At 38.9% G+C, this 16,923-nt stretch overlaps 1 protein-coding gene across 3 annotated transcripts in view; it reads right to left on the bottom strand.

Moving 5' to 3' along the window:
• PBLD (phenazine biosynthesis like protein domain containing) overlaps positions 1-16,923 on the bottom strand; it is a 58,127-nt gene that overhangs the window by 16,342 nt on the left and 24,862 nt on the right. For all 3 annotated transcript variants that reach the window (XM_079793322.1, XM_079793320.1, XM_079793321.1), the window contains one exon: positions 3,773-3,901. In XM_079793322.1, coding sequence (XP_079649448.1) covers positions 3,773-3,856 — 84 coding nt within the window. In that variant the 5' untranslated portion in view covers positions 3,857-3,901. The remainder of the gene's footprint in view (positions 1-3,772; positions 3,902-16,923) is intronic.

The raw sequence follows: 16,923 nt of genomic DNA, 5'->3' as shown, positions 1-16,923 counted from the left end.
TTTTTTATTGATTTTATTTTTTTAGAGAGAGAGATAAACATCCATCAGTCACCTCCCAAATATGCCCTGACCACCTGGGTTTGTAGCCTGAACAGAAATCAAACCCACCACTCTTTGGTGCACGGGAGGACACTCCAACCAACTGAGCCACACCAGCCAGGTTTTTTTGGATTTTTTAAAAATTTCTTTATTGATTAAGGTATTACATATGTGTCCTTATCCTCCCTTTACCCCCCAACCCCTACTCATGCCCTCACCCCCCTGTTGTCTGTGTCCATTGGTTAGGCTTATATGCTGGATTTTTTATTTTTATTTTTTTTTTAGAGAGGAATGGAAAGAAAGAGAGGGGGGAAAAAACAGCTGGGGCAATTTTTGATTGCCATGATTGAGGGAAAAGGGAGGACTACTGTCATCTAGTGGGTAGAGGACAGGATATTAGTAAACATTTTACAATGTACATGACAGTCTCATACATCAAAGAACTACCCAGTCCAAAATGTCAGTAGCGCTGCAGTTAAGAAACCTTGTGCTACACACACACACACACACACACACACACACACACACGCACGCACTATATATATGTGTGTATATATATCAGAGGCTTTGTTAGAATATGAAGAAGAATAAATATGGGATACCTTACCCTGTTGATCTGTTATTTTCACTAACTATGAAGGCTGGTTTACAGAAACATAAACAAAAATATCACCCCTGAGCACTATCACAGTTCTGTGACCTATCCAGTAGTTGGTTATGAGTTTTGTAGTTTTTTACTCAGCTGTCACCATAATGTATCTATTTCATTTTTTAAATATTGTTTCGATTTTCCATGTGTCTATATGGTCTTTATTGCCAAACTGATTGTCACACAATTTTTTAAGATTTTAAATATTTTACTCAAATATGTTCCCATTTATCCCTTAATTTGTTCTTTTGTTTTTTGACCTAATGTACAGTGTGATAAGTTCCTCGTGTGAGAACATTAAAAATGGACTTGTCCTTAAAGGAAAACAAAACAAAACTTCAGAAAATTATAAAAGCTCTCGGGACTCCATTTCCTTCCAGCCGTCTGGTATCAAGTGTTCAAAAAGCAATTACCTAGTCTTTAGACTGTCCACCAAGTTTTCCTATGGTTAGTCTCATCGTGCTCAAATTTTAAACAATTTTAAACAAAACAAAGAAAGGGTGTCTGCACTTAAAATCTGAAGCACGTCCTCCTCCATAAAATCCAACATTGTCCTCGAGTTCCCTTGGCACCTGGCACCTTCTGGTCCTTTAGCCTCTGAATAGTGACCAGGCTTACATTAGACTTTGAGCAGCTCGGGGGCAGACAAACTTTGTACCTCCCACTCCTAGCCCAGAGCCTGGCTCCTGGCAGATGTTGATAAATATTTGTAGAATATGTCAATGACATGCTAAACTCCTGAACTGTGGTCAGCATTCTAAGGTTTAGCCCTATTTGTCGCTGATATTTTCCTGAGTTCCCTTGTGTTTCAGGTGATCTCTGTCTCCAGCCATGGATAAGGGATCCAAGGGCAGAAAACATAGCTTACACTTTCTTTATAATTTGTATTGATTATGAATTGGGGAAAGTGTTAAGTTAGCATCCAGGAGAACAGGATTCTCATGTCCACAGAATAGAAAAGCTAGCAAACTGGTCTTCAGATATCTATTCAGTTGTCTCTGACAGGCCATCAAATTAGCCTCGTCTCCCAGGTCCAAGGCCCAGAAATGAATTGGGAGACAAGAGAGTATCCTGTCGTGGACTTCCTCATCTTTTTCTTTCTTCCATTTGCACTGAAGCATTTTGCTTTGAATTATGTTAAGTTCTTTGTTAAATTTTTATTTCCTAGTTTTTCCAAATACATAAATAACTTGTAAAATATATATTTTTTAAATATATTTTATTGATTTCTTACAGAGAGGAAGGGAGAGGGATAGAGAGCTAGAAAGAAACATCGATGAGAGAGAAACATCGACCAGCTGCCTCCTGCACACCCCTCACTGGAGATGTGCCCGCAACCAAGGTACATGCCCTTGACCGGAATCGAACCTGGGACCTTTCAGTCTGCAGGCCGATGCTCTATCCACTGAGCCAAACCGGTTTTGGCTTGTAAAGTATATTTTAATGGGGAGGTAGATAGAGAGATAGAGTTAGGTAGGTAGGTAGAGAGAGAGATCCTTAACCTTGTTGCTTAATGAGTACACTGGAGATAAAAGAATGAGGAATAATGCTGATCCTTGTCATCTAGTGAAAACTGAGTATATAAATCACTTAAAAATATTTTCAAAACTCTTCAAGGATGTTACATATGGAAACATGGGCAAATATACTGAGATTCTTGACAAGCAGCTTTAGTCAATTTCACAATTCCTCAAGGTGGAGTTGTATTTGAAGATTGTTTCTTTTTCTTTTTTTAATATATTTTTGTTGATTTCAGAGAGGAAGGAAGAGGGAGAGAGAGAGAGAGAAACATCAATGATGAGAATCATCAATCGGCTACCTCCTGCATGCCCCCCATTGGGGAGTGAGCCTGCAACAGAGGCATGTGCCCTGACTGGGAATCAAACCACGACCTCCTGGTTCATAGGTCAATGCTCAACCACTGAGCCACACCAGCTGGGCTGCCAGATTATTTCTAAAGAAAGTTCATGACTTAGAATCTGGTTGTTAATTATTCTCTTGCTAATCCTCGCAAACTATCGTGTTACTTGATAAAGCCTGTTAACTCTATTACTTTCAGCACTGTGTGGTTGGCCAGTGCCAACTGCAAGGTGGCATAATGAATGCATTGTTAAAGTGAGTGGGGGACTCTTGAACTCTTGATCACCATTTGGCTGCTCCGCTTGGGAAAGAAAATCAGCACACCAAGGACTCAACAGTCTTCACCTATCTCAGGGAAACCTGGGCCTCTCTCCGCCTTGACTGCACACTGGACTCACACACGGAGATGAGCAAACAGGGCAGCCTGGGTCGCACCCCAGAGACTCTGTCACTGGTTTGGGATGAGGCCTGAGCATAGAAATGTTAAAGCTCCTCTGTGATTCCGATGTGCAGGCCAGTTGGGATTCACTGCACACGAATGCCCCAGCACGCACTTTGCCCAACTCAATAACTTAAGATCATGAATTGCTTACTGTGTTTCTGAAGTAATTCTCACGTATACATACTCTGGCACTAACTGCTCTGCATGGCAGGGTATCTTGGCTTGCTTCTAATAATAACCAGGGACCAACACAAAGCACTTAAGGTCAGGGGATATTTAATTAACCTGTTAATACTTATCCTAATCAAAAAGCAATTTTTAAAATGAGACTTTCAGTAAACTAATTCCTTCTATCTTTCTACTTAACTCCTTGCAAAACACCTCATTTCTTCATCCTGAAAAAAATCTATAATTACATGGACTATGGGTAAGATTAAAAATATGCAGTTTGGATCTTTCATGCTAAATGTAATATCAGCCATGTCTAGTCACATAAAACCCATCTAATTTTATTCTCCTCCACATTTGGTGCTAACTAAATGAAAACCCGAGGGCTAACAGGGAGCTCTAGTCCTTCCCTACACGAATCCTCATTTCTCTAGAATTAAACATGTAGGTGTAAGCTTTCTCACCTAAATCCATTTGCAGACATGAATGTTGCTGCTATCATTTGACAAAAAAACACAGAGGTAAACAGTTAGGCCTGATTTTTTTTTTTAAGACATCTTTAGTTTTCAGGGAACCTAGAATTCCAAGCACTGCATTTTCAAACTAATACTTACATTTTCTAGGAGACAAACAGCAGCAGGATTTCCACGAAATGCTTTTGCTGTGAATGCATCTGCTATGAAAATAGGGAGCTTCATTTTCCTTGCACGCTGTCTCTGCAAGCTCTCACAATCGCTGGTAATCTTGTTGCAAAAAAAAAAAAATCAGAAAGTTAATGTTTCACTTGGTGTACAGAAGCAACTCACAGTTCCCAGATACAAAGTCAAGCAATTATTCTAACACACCTACATTTAAAGATATGTGATCCCTAATTTTTTAAGCCTCTAAAATGAATAGAATATTTTCTTTTCAAATTTTGTATTAACGTTTCATACTGTACATATGTGTAACAACGTCATCATATTCTTTCTTAAAGTAGCCAAAACTAGCTTAGGCTATGTTTTTGATGAAGTTAAGAAACATCCAAGGGGCACATATGTGCTTATAGTCACCCAATGAATGTTACTACCCTTTTAAAACAATGTATTTTTTCTAATTATAAAAATATGCTCATTACAAAAAAACTTAGCAAATTAAAGTGACCCGTAACCATGTAACAACATTTCTTTTTTTTTAATTATTCTATTTTTATTTATTTTTTAAATAAATCTTTATTGTTCAGATTATTACAACTGTTTCTCCTTTCACCCCCCCCCCCATATCTCCCATCCTCCCCATTCCCACCCTTCCCTCTGCCCTTACCTCCCCCCCTCGCTATCCTTATCCATAGGTGTATGATATTGTCCAGTCTCTTTCCGTACCCCCCTCACAGACACCCCTTTCCCCCTGAGAATTATCAATCCACTCCCATTCTATGCCCCTGATTCTATTATGTTCATCAGTCTATTCTGTTCTTCAGATTTTTAATTCACTTGACTTTTAGATTCACTTGTTGATAGGTATGTATTTGTTGTTCATAATTTTTATCTTTACTTTTTTTCTTCTTTTTCCTCCTTTTAAATAATACCTTTAAGCATTTCATGTAATACTGGTTTGGTGGTGATGAATTCCTTTAGCTTTTTCTTATCTGTGAAGCTCTTTATCTGCCCTTCAATTCTGAATGATAACTTTGCTGGGTAGAGTAGTCTTGGTTGTAGGTTCTTGCTATTCATCACTTTGAATATTTCTTGCCATTCCCGTCTGGCCTGCATAGTTTCTGTTGAGAAATCAGCTGATAATCGTATGGGTGTTCCCTTGTAAGTAACTAACTGTTTTTCTCTTGCTGCTTGTAAGATTCTCTCTTTGTCTTTTGCCCTTGGCATTTTAATTATGATGTGTCTTGGTGTGGTCTTTTTTGGATTCCTTTTGTTTGGGGTTCTGTGCGCTTCCTGGACTTGTAAGTCTATTTCTTTCACCAGGTGGGGGAAGTTTTCGGTCATTACTTCTTCAAATAGGTTTTCAGCGTCTTGCTCTCTCTCTTCTTCTGGCACCCCAAAAATTCGGATGCTGGTACGCTTGAAGTTGTCCCAGAGGCTTCTTACACTATCTTCTACTTTCTGAATTCTCTTCTCTTCTTGCTTTTCTGGAGGCGTGTCCTTTGCCTCTTTGTATTCCAAATCATTAACTTGATTCTTGCGTTCCTCTAGTCTGCTGCTGGGTCTCTGTATAATATATTTTATTTCAGTCAGTGTATGTTTAATTTCTAGTTGGACCTTTTTCATATCCTTGAGGGTCTCATTAAATTTATCGGCCTTTTCCATGAAATTCTTGAAAAACCTTATAACCGTGGTTTTGAACTCTATGTCCAGTCGTTTGTTCTCCTCCATTTCTTTTGTTTGGGATCTGTTTCCTTGCCTCCTCTTTTTCATTTTTGCTGCTTCCCTGAGTTGGTTGGGTAGCTTTGTGTACTAGGTGTCCTATTGGTTCAACGGGTCAGCCTCCCAGTTACCTGAGGTGGATGCTCTTGGTGCACCCCTTTTTAGACTGTGTGTACAGCCTTGTTGTACTTAAGTCTTGATTGTTGTTGGTGTCACTGGGAGGAATTGACCTCCAGGTCAATTGGCTGTGAGGACCCGCTGTGTCTATAAAGGAAGAATTGCTGTGCTGGAGACACGTTTATGGGCCGGGACTTGTTGCAGTAGGGCTTTGGCGCTCACTGAGTCTGCCTCTTGAATGTGTCCCTTATGCGAGTGGTTGAAATCTGGTGTCATCTCACACTGACCACTAGATGCCCTCGTTTCTGGATCTCCAATGGGGTGCAGGTCAGCTACTGTCTGAGGCCACTCAGCAGGAGTTACAGCAAAAACTGCAGTTTTCTCCTCTTTGCTTGAGTGGTTTTGGAGCAGTCTGCCTGGAGCTGCTGTTTATTTGGTTAAGCTGCCACAGGGCAGGCCATTTATATGCAAAAGCTGCTGTTTGGAGCCTGGGCGGGTTTGTAGAATGTGCGGGGCGGGTCTCAGGGCGGGGCAGGGTCTCAGGGCGTCACTAGGCTAGGGCATGGCAAACGGCGATGGCTGCTAGTCTGCCTTTTCTGCCTTTCCCGTTTCCAAGTCCCTGCGTCCCGTGCTCCAGTGCAGTAAACACTGATTGCTGGGCGCACCTCTGCAAGAAAGTCACTCTCACATTCCGACATGATGGCCGAGAGTCCAGCTTCTCCCCGTAGGTGTCTGGGTCTCCTGCGCGTCCCCAGAAACTGGATTTCAGAGTGATCGGGAGCTTATCTCCCTTCAGGTTGGAAAAAAAGCCGTGCGTCCCGTCACCCGACACCAGCCCGATTCACGCGCCTCTGTACCTCAGCCCTTCCGCATTTGTTCTTTCTTTTTCCTTCTTAGTTGTAAATCTACCATTCAGCCAGCTTTCCTGTGGTTCTGGGTGGTAGACGCTTTGTCTTTTAGTTGTATTTTTGAAATTGTTATGTGCGGTGGCAGTTTAGTTGTTTAACTTTGCCACCATCTTGGTTCCTTTACAACATTTCTTTTTACTTTTGGACTTAATATCATCAAAGAAGCCTCATGCTTTAATTAATTTTGTGTTATTTTTATTAAATCTGCAGATGGAGACTTTTGTGAGCTCATGATACAGATTAGTTAAAGCTTTTCATTAAAAGAATAATACTTTATTTTTACTTCAAATCTGTCAAATACAGAAAAACAGAGGGGGGAGAAAAGGATCTCCTGTACTTCCACTGCCTAGAGATAAACTCTATTAATATTCGGGGTGTTTCCTTTGCTTTACTAGAAACATGGACTTTGTCATAGTAATGGAGGGATTCCTCCCTCCCAAAGTTATAGTACTTTTTGAAGATTCAGCAAATGAGAGGGTGCTGTGCTTACATCTAAAAGAAAATGACCCATCTGACACGAATTTCTTGTTTTCAAGGAGAACATAAACAGCTGGGAAGCCCTGCTGGCTGCCCACACCAGGCCCCAGCCCCCTTGGCAGCTCCCAGACCCACAGGTATTTCTATTTCTGTATTTTTATTTTTTGAGAATTTCCCGTAAGAGTTTATTTGAATCAAACTGACAACAAACTGACCCCCTTTGTTAACTTTAAGAGCCACATGCGGCTCTTTGGCCCCTTGAGTTTTTAGCAAAGGCCAGCTTAGGAGTACCCTAATTAAGTTAATAACAATGTACCTACCTATATAGTTTAAGTTTAAAAAATTTGGCTCTCAAAAGAAATTTCAATCATTGTACTGTTGATATTTGGCTCTGTTGACTAAGGAGTTTGCCAACCACTGCCCTAGAGCATCTAGAAGGAACAAATCTGGACTAGTCAGTTCAGAATGCCATAACAAAGTACTATAGACTAAGTGGTTTAAACAACAGAAATTTATTTTTTCACAATTTTGAGGCTGAGAAATCTAAAATCAAGGAGCCAACAAATTTGATTCCTGGTGAGGACTCTTCCTGGCTTATAGATAGCCACCTTCTTTCTTTGTCCTCACATGGCAGAGAGAGAAGGGGCACAAGCTCTCTGGTGCCTCCTTTTATAAGACCGTTAATCCCATCATGAGGGCCCCACGATTATGACCTCATCTAAAATAATTACTTTCCAAAACCCCTTCTCCAAATCCCATCATATGAGAGTTTATAGCTTTAACAAATTAATGGGGGGCGGGGCAGGAGAACAGTTCAGTCCATGGCAACACCTTAATTTTATCTCAGTGAGACCTATTTTGGACTTCTGACCTCCAGAACTGTAAAATAATAAGTTTGTGTTGTTGTTAGCTATGAAGTTTGTGGTAATTTGTTATAATAGCAACAGGAAACTAATATAGTCCAATATTGTGTTACTTGCAGCCCAACACAATTCTAACTGCTGCACAAATTTCCAAGAACAATAATAGTTAATATTTATTGAACATGTATGTGCTAGATAGGATTCTAAGAGCATTTAATCCTCAGAGCACCCCGATGGGATCAATACTATTATAATCTCCATTTTATAGATGAGTAAATGGAGGCTCAGAAAATTTAAAGAACTTGCTCAAGATCACCCGTTTAGGTAATGCCTGCATTTGAACTCAAATACTCTTAACTCCAGGGCCCATGTTCTTAACCATTAACAGGTGTACTCAAACTACGGCCCGCGGGCCACATGTGGGTGTTTTTGCCGTTTTGTTTTTTTACTTCAAAATAAGATATGTGCAGTGTGCATAGGAATTTGTTCATAGTTTTTTTTTAAACTATAGTCCGGCCCTCCAACGGTCTAAGGGACAGTGAACTGGCCCCCTGTTTAAAAAGTTTGAGGACCCCTGCATTAGAATATATCAAGGACTAGAATTTGAGAAACTCTCACTTGAGGAACCAAAATCTTAGTTCCATGAAATTGTGAACTATCATTGCATAACAAATTTTGTCTTAAGTTTTAAAATAATTTTTAGACCATCACTGAAACAAAAACTCAGCCCTAGCTGATTTGGTTCAGTGGACAGAGTGTCGACCTGCAGACCAAAGGGTCACAGGTTCGATTCCAGTCAAGGACTTGTACCTTGGTTGCAGGCTTCTCCCCCGGCCCACGCCCTAGTCAGGGCTTGTGCAGGAGGCAACCAATCAACGTGTTTCTCTCACAATGATGTTTCTCTCTGTCTTTCCCTCTCTCTCCCACTCTCCCTAAAAATCAATGAAAAAATATCCTTGGGTAAGGATTAATAACAACAAGAAAGAATAAATCTCTATTTTTTTAAATTACTGTGTGTTTTCTAAATGTCCGGTGCATGCTAGACTTTGGGGATAAAATGATGCACAAGTCACTAGCTCTCTGTCAAGGAATTCTTAGCCAGTACGGAGACTAATGTAAAAATTATAATATGAAAAATATATATATAGATAAAATGCTTCAGAGCAATAACTCTATCCAGGAGACTGTCAGAGGGAGCTCCAGAGATGAGGTGACATTTGAGTGGGTCCAAAACCACACAGAAATTGTTCCGTAGTTCTGGTAGGTGGGAAGAGGCATTTTAGGTAGAGTGCATAGGTAAATGGTGAAGCAAGCAACTGGGGATGTGGAGATAGAGGAGAGGCAGTGGATAGCAGAGTGGAGATGAGCTATAAAGACCAGCTGGAGCCAGTGTTCATGATTTGGTCTTCATCATTGTGAGGTCAGAAATCCAAAGTTCAGTTCAACAGCTACTCGGTGTCAGGACCCAATGCTAGGCACCCAGGGAGAGGAGAGGCTCATGAAAGAGCCACAACCCTCGACCCCAAGGATCTAATTCTAGAACTTACTTCTTTTGTCTTCTTTTTTTTGTTTTGTTTTAGAAGTTATTTCTGGAGATGTCTTTTTCTCTCTCACACCTTAAAATTCTATTTTATGCCCTAACCAGTTTGGCTCAGTGGATAGAGCATCGGCTTTCGGACTGAAAGGTCCCAGGTTCGATTCTGGTCAAGGGGGCATGTACCTTGGTTGCAGGCACATCCCCAGTGGGGGGCGTGCAGGAGGCAGCTGATTGATGTTTCTCTCATCGATGTTTCTAACTCTCTCTCCCTCTCCCTTCCTCTCTGTAAAAAATTAATAAAATATTTTTTTAAAAAAAATTCTATTTTATTTCTACAAGAAAAAGACAGCCTTAACCTCCCCCCGAATTGCTGAGGGAAAATTTGAGGCAGGTAAAGTTTAAGCAATTTGCCTTTCTTTAACCGATAAGCAGGTGTGTGCAAATTCTGGCATGTGGTCAACCGAATGGCTGGACCTGAGGTGCAGCTATCAGATAGGTGTTTTTCAAATGACCCAAATAATTTAAGCTCTGGCCAGTTAGCCCACTTGGTTGAGTGTCATCCTGATACCCCAAGGTTGTGGATTCTATCCCTGGTCAGGGCACATACCTAGGTTGCAGGTTCATCCAGGTCAGGACTCATACGGGAGGTAACCCATCTCTCTCACATTGATTCATTCTCTCTCTCTCTCTCTCTCTCTCTCTCTCTCTCTCTCTCCCTTCTTCCCTCTCTAGAATCAATGAAAAACATATCCTTGAGTGAGGATTGAAAAAATAAATTACTCAACATAATAAAAGCCATATATGACAAACCCACAGCCAACACTATACACAATGGGCAAAAACTAAAACCATTTCCCCTAAGAACAGGAACAAGACAGGGATGCCCACTCTCACTACTCCTATTTGACACAGTACTGGAAGTACTAGCCAATACGATCAGATAAGAAGAAGAAATAAAAGGCATCCAAATTGGAAAAGAAGAAGTAAAACTGTCCTTATTCGCAGATGACATGATACTGTACATAGAAAACCCTAAAGACTCCATCAAAAAATTATTAGACTTAATAAATGAATTTGGCAATGTAGCAGGATACAAAATTAATGCCAAGAAATATATGGCATTTCTATACACCAATAGTGAATTTACAGAAAGAGAGACTGAAAAAGCAATCCCATTTACCATCACACCAAAAAAATTAAGATACCTAGGAATTAACTTAACTAAGGAGGTAAAAGAACTATACTCGGAAAACTACAGGGCACTGAAAAAAAGAGACAGAGGAAGACATAAACAGATGGAAGAACATACTGTGTTCATGGATTGGTGGAATCAACATCATCAAAATGTCCATACTACCCAAAGCAATATATAGATTCAATGCACTCCTCATTAAAATACCAACGGCATATTTCACAGACCTAAAACGAACTTTCCAAAAATTCATCTGGAATAAAAAAAGACCCCAATTAGCTGCAGCAATCCTGAGAAAGAAGAACAAAGTAGGTGGGATCTCAATACCAGATATCAAGCTGTATTACAAAGCCACTGTTCTCAAAACAGCCTGGTACTGGCACAAGAACAGACATATAGATCAATGGAATAGAATAGAGAACCCAGAAATCGACCCAAACCACTATGCTCAATTAATATTCAACAAAGAAGGCATGAACATACAATAGAGTCAAGACAGCCTCTTCAATAAATGGTGTTGGGAAAATTGGACAGATACATGCAAAAAAATGAAACTAGACCACCAACTTACACCATACACAAAAATAAACTCAAAATGGATAAAGGACTTAAATGTTAAGACGGGAAACCATAAAAATACTAGAGGAATCCACAGGCAGCAAAATCTCAGACATATGCCAAAGCAATATCTTCACCGATACAGCTCCTAGGGCAATGGAAACTAAAGAGAAAATAAACAAATGGCACTACATTAAAATAAAAAGCTTTTGTACAGCAAAAGAAACCATCAACAAAACAACAAGAAAGCCCACTACATGGGAGAACATATTTGCCAATGTCATCACCGATAAGGGTTTAATCCCCAACATTTACAGGGAACTCATACAACTTAACAGAAGGAAGATAAACAACCCAATCAAAAATGGGCAATGGACCTAAATAGATACTTTTCAAAAGAAGACAAAAGGAAGGCCAAGAGACATATAAAAACATGCTCAAAGTCACTAATCATCTGAGAGATGCAAATCAAAACAACAATGAGGTACCATCCCACCTGTCAGAATGGTTATCATCAACAAATCAACTAATGACAAGTGCTGGTGGGGATGTGGAGAAAAAGGAACCCTTGTGCACTGCTGGTGGGAACGCAGACTGGTGCAGCCACTGTGGAGAACAGTATGGAGTTTCCTCAAAAAACTAAAAATGGAACTCCCATTTGACCCAGTGATCCCACTTCTAGGAATATATCCCAAGAAACTAGAAACACCAATTAGAAAGGATATATGCACCCCTATGTTCATAGCAGCACAATTCACCATAGCTAAGATTTGGAAACAACCTAAGTGCCCATCAGCAGATGAGTGGATTAAAAAACTGTGGTACATCTACACAATGGAATACTACGAAGCGGAAAAAAGAAGGAGTTCTTATCATTTACAACAACATGGATGGAACTGAAGAGCATTATGCTAAGTGAAATAAGCCAGTCAGAGAAAGATAAATATCACATGATCTCACTCATTTATGGAATATAATGAACAACATAAACTGATAAACAAAAACAGATCCAGAGACAGAGAAACATCTATCAGACCGTCAAACCTCAGAGGGAAGGTAGGGGAGGGTGGGGGTAAGGAGGAGAGATCAACCAAAGGACTTGTATGCATGCATATAGGCCTAACCAATGGACACAGACAACAAAGGGGTGAGGGCATGAGTGGGGGGGGGGGGGGATGGAGGGGTAATGGAATAAGGACACATATATAATAACTTAATCAATAAAGAAATTTAAAAAAGAAAAAATTAATTATATAAATATATCCTTGGGTGAGGATAAAAAAATATTTGGATGAAAATTTATTTTCAAATTAGTTTCACCTAGCTACTAAGATCATACATATATGGCACTCAGCTGCTTTGTGTTTACTTTTACACATATTTCCTAGACTTAATCGAAGCTCTGAAACACTGCCTTTGTTAAAATATTTGTAGACTAGTTCCAAATTCCTAAACTATGTTTATATTCAAACACCAACTGTTTTGGAAATTTTTTAGTTTTCTGTGTAAGTTTACAGTTCTCATCTTATCATCATGACTTAACCATTTATCAACAAAATTAAAAAAAAAATACTTTGACTACTTGAAAATAAGACCCACATTCTTGCCTCCTAAGAAGATCAAGGATTCAAATATATAGTGATGGAAGGAGATTTGACTTTAGGTGGTGAACACATGATTCAATATACAGATGATATATTATATAATCATACAATTGAAACCTATATAATTTTATTAACCAATGTCACTCCAATTAACTTAATAAAATTTATTTTTTTAGAAGAAGTTCAAGGAATCAGAGCAGACTCCAGAAAAATTATAAACTGATTTTATGATCCTTTCTAAGTTAGCAAAGCATGATTCAGTACTTTTTGCAGTAGTAAAATCCTTAATGTATGCCAAAAACTGCTTAGGCTCTTTCTACTACTCTATAAATAAGCTGTATTTGACTATCAAATTCTATTGCATGTTTATATATTGAATTTTGAATTTTTGGACAGTCTTACAGTTAAAGACATCAATCTAGTTGTAAAGTACTGGTAGAGTCTTGCTCTCTCTTGAAATTAAATGAGGAAAGCTGGGTCTACAAAGTCATTAGAGAAATATATTATCTATGTCTTTACATACATACACTTGGATTTAACTTTAGCAATTGTGGGAAATAGTGTTTTTTTAATGTTATGATTATTATAATCCCATGAATAATAAAATAATAACTTTTAAAATCGTGTAGCCCTCTCTATATGTATCCTTCTGTTTTTTATGTACACTTACAAATGCATGCTTACTATAAATATATAGTATATTATGTATATTCATATATAATACCTAGCTAATGCAAAAAAGCAATAAATGAAGGAATAAAGGAACAATAAAGACATAAGACATATAGAAACCAATAGCAAAATGACAAGCTTAAACCCTATCTGATCAAAGTGTAACTCTCATTCCTCATTATTCCTCAGTATAAGTTAATAAATTCTAATTCCAGTTTTTACAACATATTCTATAGCAAGTTTGCTTCCAGAATGTAAAAGCAAAATATATGTTTATGAATACCAGATCTATGTTAATTAGCATCTATTAATTTCCTCCTAGACATATCCACTTGGATTGTACATGGAATCTCTAAATCAACATACCCAACATTCCTATATTTCCTATGTCAGTTGCTGTCCCTACCATCCAACCCTAAACCAAAAATAATTCACCCTTGACTTTTTTTTAACTCATCCATCCGTAGCCCCTCTAATCAACCACTAAAATCCTGCTGAAAATAGCTCCTAAATATTTCCCAAAGACATCCTCTTATATCTATCCCTAATACCATTGTTCTAGTTTAAGTGCTCATCATCTCTGCTGGGCCTCCTCCTAGTCTTCTCTCTTCTCGCCCTCTCAATATCCATGCTCCCCACTTCAGCCAAAATTATATAATTTGAGGCTGATTATCAACCTACAAACAAAAGCCAGGGATCATTTGAGATCTTGCTCCCTGGCATATGTCATCGGTTTGATTTAAATAATCTCATAAAAATTCTCTACAGGTTTGAATTTTTCTCACATCAACATTTACTTGGTGTAGTCGACAGGATTCTGAAGCCCAGCCAGGACCACCCTAGCACTGCAGAGCCGGATCCAGTGCTAGGTACAAGCAAGGCCTTGTTTAATAGGAATGAACCACTTTTATTAATAATAATATGACAAACACACATGAAATAGGATGGGACTGGAATTTTTATTATTTCAACTACTAATCACTACCCTATATAACAACCTAACAACCCATTTTAGAGGTTCAGCTCAGCTGGTGTGGCTCAGTGGTTGAGCATCAACCAAGAGGTCACAGTTTGATTCCAGGTCAAGGCACATGCCCAGGTTGCAGGCTCCATCCTCAATAGGGGGCGTGCAGGAAGCAGCAGATCAATGAGGTCTCTCATTGGTATTTCTATCCCTCTCCCTTTCTCTCTCTCTAAAAATCAATAAATTTTTAAAAAGAAACTGAGGTTCCAAAAAGTTAACTGCCTCAGAACCAAACAACTGGTAGGTAAGTGTCAAAACTGGGGTTGGAGCCTAGGCCTGTTTGACTCCCTGATTATGAAGACAATTCTAAATTTTGCCATTGATTTTCTTGGTAATCTTTGGAGCTTTATCTCCTGATTCTTCTATTTCTTGGTCCATAATAACTAGGCTAGATGGTGGTGAAAATTAGTTACTTAAAGTGCATCCACCCCCAATATAACAATCATTGGCATAGGTACATATATAATGAAACCTGTATTTTTATCTACCAGTCAGAAGCTTAAAATCATGTGGGTGGGAGGGCAGGAAACAGTGTGCTACTCTTTTATCTGTGCTGCTTTCTAAGTTATTAATATGCTTATGACACAATAAAAGCAGTACAATAATTTGATTTCAATTCCTTAAGTAGCTATAATTTGTAACTGTTTTCCCTATTCTTCACATTAGTCCACTGGAACAAAAAGAATTTTCAATAATTTTAATTATTTTCAAAAATTAGTGTGTTAGGTGCTTTCTTTCTTTTAAATTTCCATTTGCTCACTTAGTATATAATCATTAAAATTGGGTGAGACCTTTGAATTTCCCTAGTCCCAGATGAACACTTATATGACTTAAAGAAACAAAAAAGTATTAAGAATGTTAACAGTTAATTAAGCCTTGTCCTGAGAAATAATTTGGAATCATGACAAGGAAGATCACTTCTTTCTAAAGATGGAAGGTATATATAATATAAATCCAAGAATAAGCATTTCACAAAACATTAGTAAGACAGATTTAGTGTTCAAAAGGCATTAACTACCTTAATTAGTCACACTTCTAAAAACTTAGTTTTGCTATGTTTAACTTATATGCTTTTCATATAGGCAAAAAGATTACGATAATCCAGTTTTTATGTCAATTTAGAATGTCATTAGAGGAATATGTGAACAACTATCTTAACCAATTTCCAATTTTTAGTTACCGTATTTTCCGGCGTATAAGACGACTTTTTAACCCAGGAAAATCTTCTCAAAAGTCGGGGGTAGACTTAGCCGGTGTCGTCTTATAGGGCAGGTGCTGAAACTTCCGTCACCGCGTACGGTAGGGGGAGCTCACAAACGGCCGCACTCCATTCATTTCAATGGAGCCGGACGGAGACCGCAAGGTCTCTGGTAGGCTCCTTTTTGTGCCGCATATGGTCTCCGTCCGGCTCCATTGAAATGAATGGATTGTGGCCGGGTGCTCGCCACATATGGTGGGGATGCGGCTGGGGAATAAAAGGAAATAGTTCTCATGGCACATGAACTTTGTCAACAACAAAGGCAATAATAGCAACCAGGGTTGTGGAAGGGAAGTTGTCAGTGAGCAGCAAAGAGCTGCAGATGTTGGATTCTGAATAGGCAAACGAAAGCTTGAGAATAATAGATGGGAAGGGGCAATGGCTTAAGCCCTTTGGAGGGGAAAAGAATGACCTAGAATAACAGACCTATATATTTAATTTATTGACCTGATTGAACACAGGAAATAATCATCACAAACTCAATTTGTTTTACCATATTAAGTAGTAAGTACTATGATATTAAAATCTCCTCTTATGATGATATAAAATATAGTAAATGGGATAAATTAAGCAATGTGATCTATATTTGTCTTCATAATATGTTTGATTCTCTCCAACATGGCACTTTAAACAAATATCTGGAAAATTAATATTTAGAAATCCTATTATTTTAAACATTGAGCACAGAGTCGTGAGACCTAAGTTCAAATCTTAGCTCTACAATAAGCAAGTTGCTTTACCTCTTTGGGTACTGGATTCCTGATCTGTATTATGAGGGAGTCAGACTCTCTAAGGTCAAAATTATTTGACTATTTACCTAGAAATTTCAGTTATTGCATGTGTTTGCACAAGGCACGAGTCTCTAAGACTCCATCTTCTTCTCTAAAAAGTGAGATGACAGTACTCTCAGGGCCTAGGGTTGTTAACAAGTATGAATTAGATAAAGCCTGTGAAACCCAGAGGCCTGCCCCAGAGAGCCTGCACTGGATACCAGCCCCTGCTGCTTAATACAGAAATCAGGACACTAGCTGGCCTCAGACAAATCCTTTAAGCTCTTAAAGCCAAGATCCTTCATCAGGCAAAACCATGTGGTGTCCACGGTCACTATGGGTGTGACTCCTTTCCCTCTATGGTCTTCACATCCCTCACCCTCTGGTCTCTTCCTTCCTTCCTTTTGGGAAAAAATCAGATTACTTCC

Source organism: Cnephaeus nilssonii, assembly GCF_951640355.1.
Source record: "Cnephaeus nilssonii genome assembly, chromosome: 16".
Classification (NCBI taxonomy): Eukaryota; Metazoa; Chordata; class Mammalia; order Chiroptera; family Vespertilionidae; genus Cnephaeus; species Cnephaeus nilssonii.
Note: the sequence above shows the minus strand (reverse complement) of the source record. Positions and strands in the feature narration are given on the sequence as shown.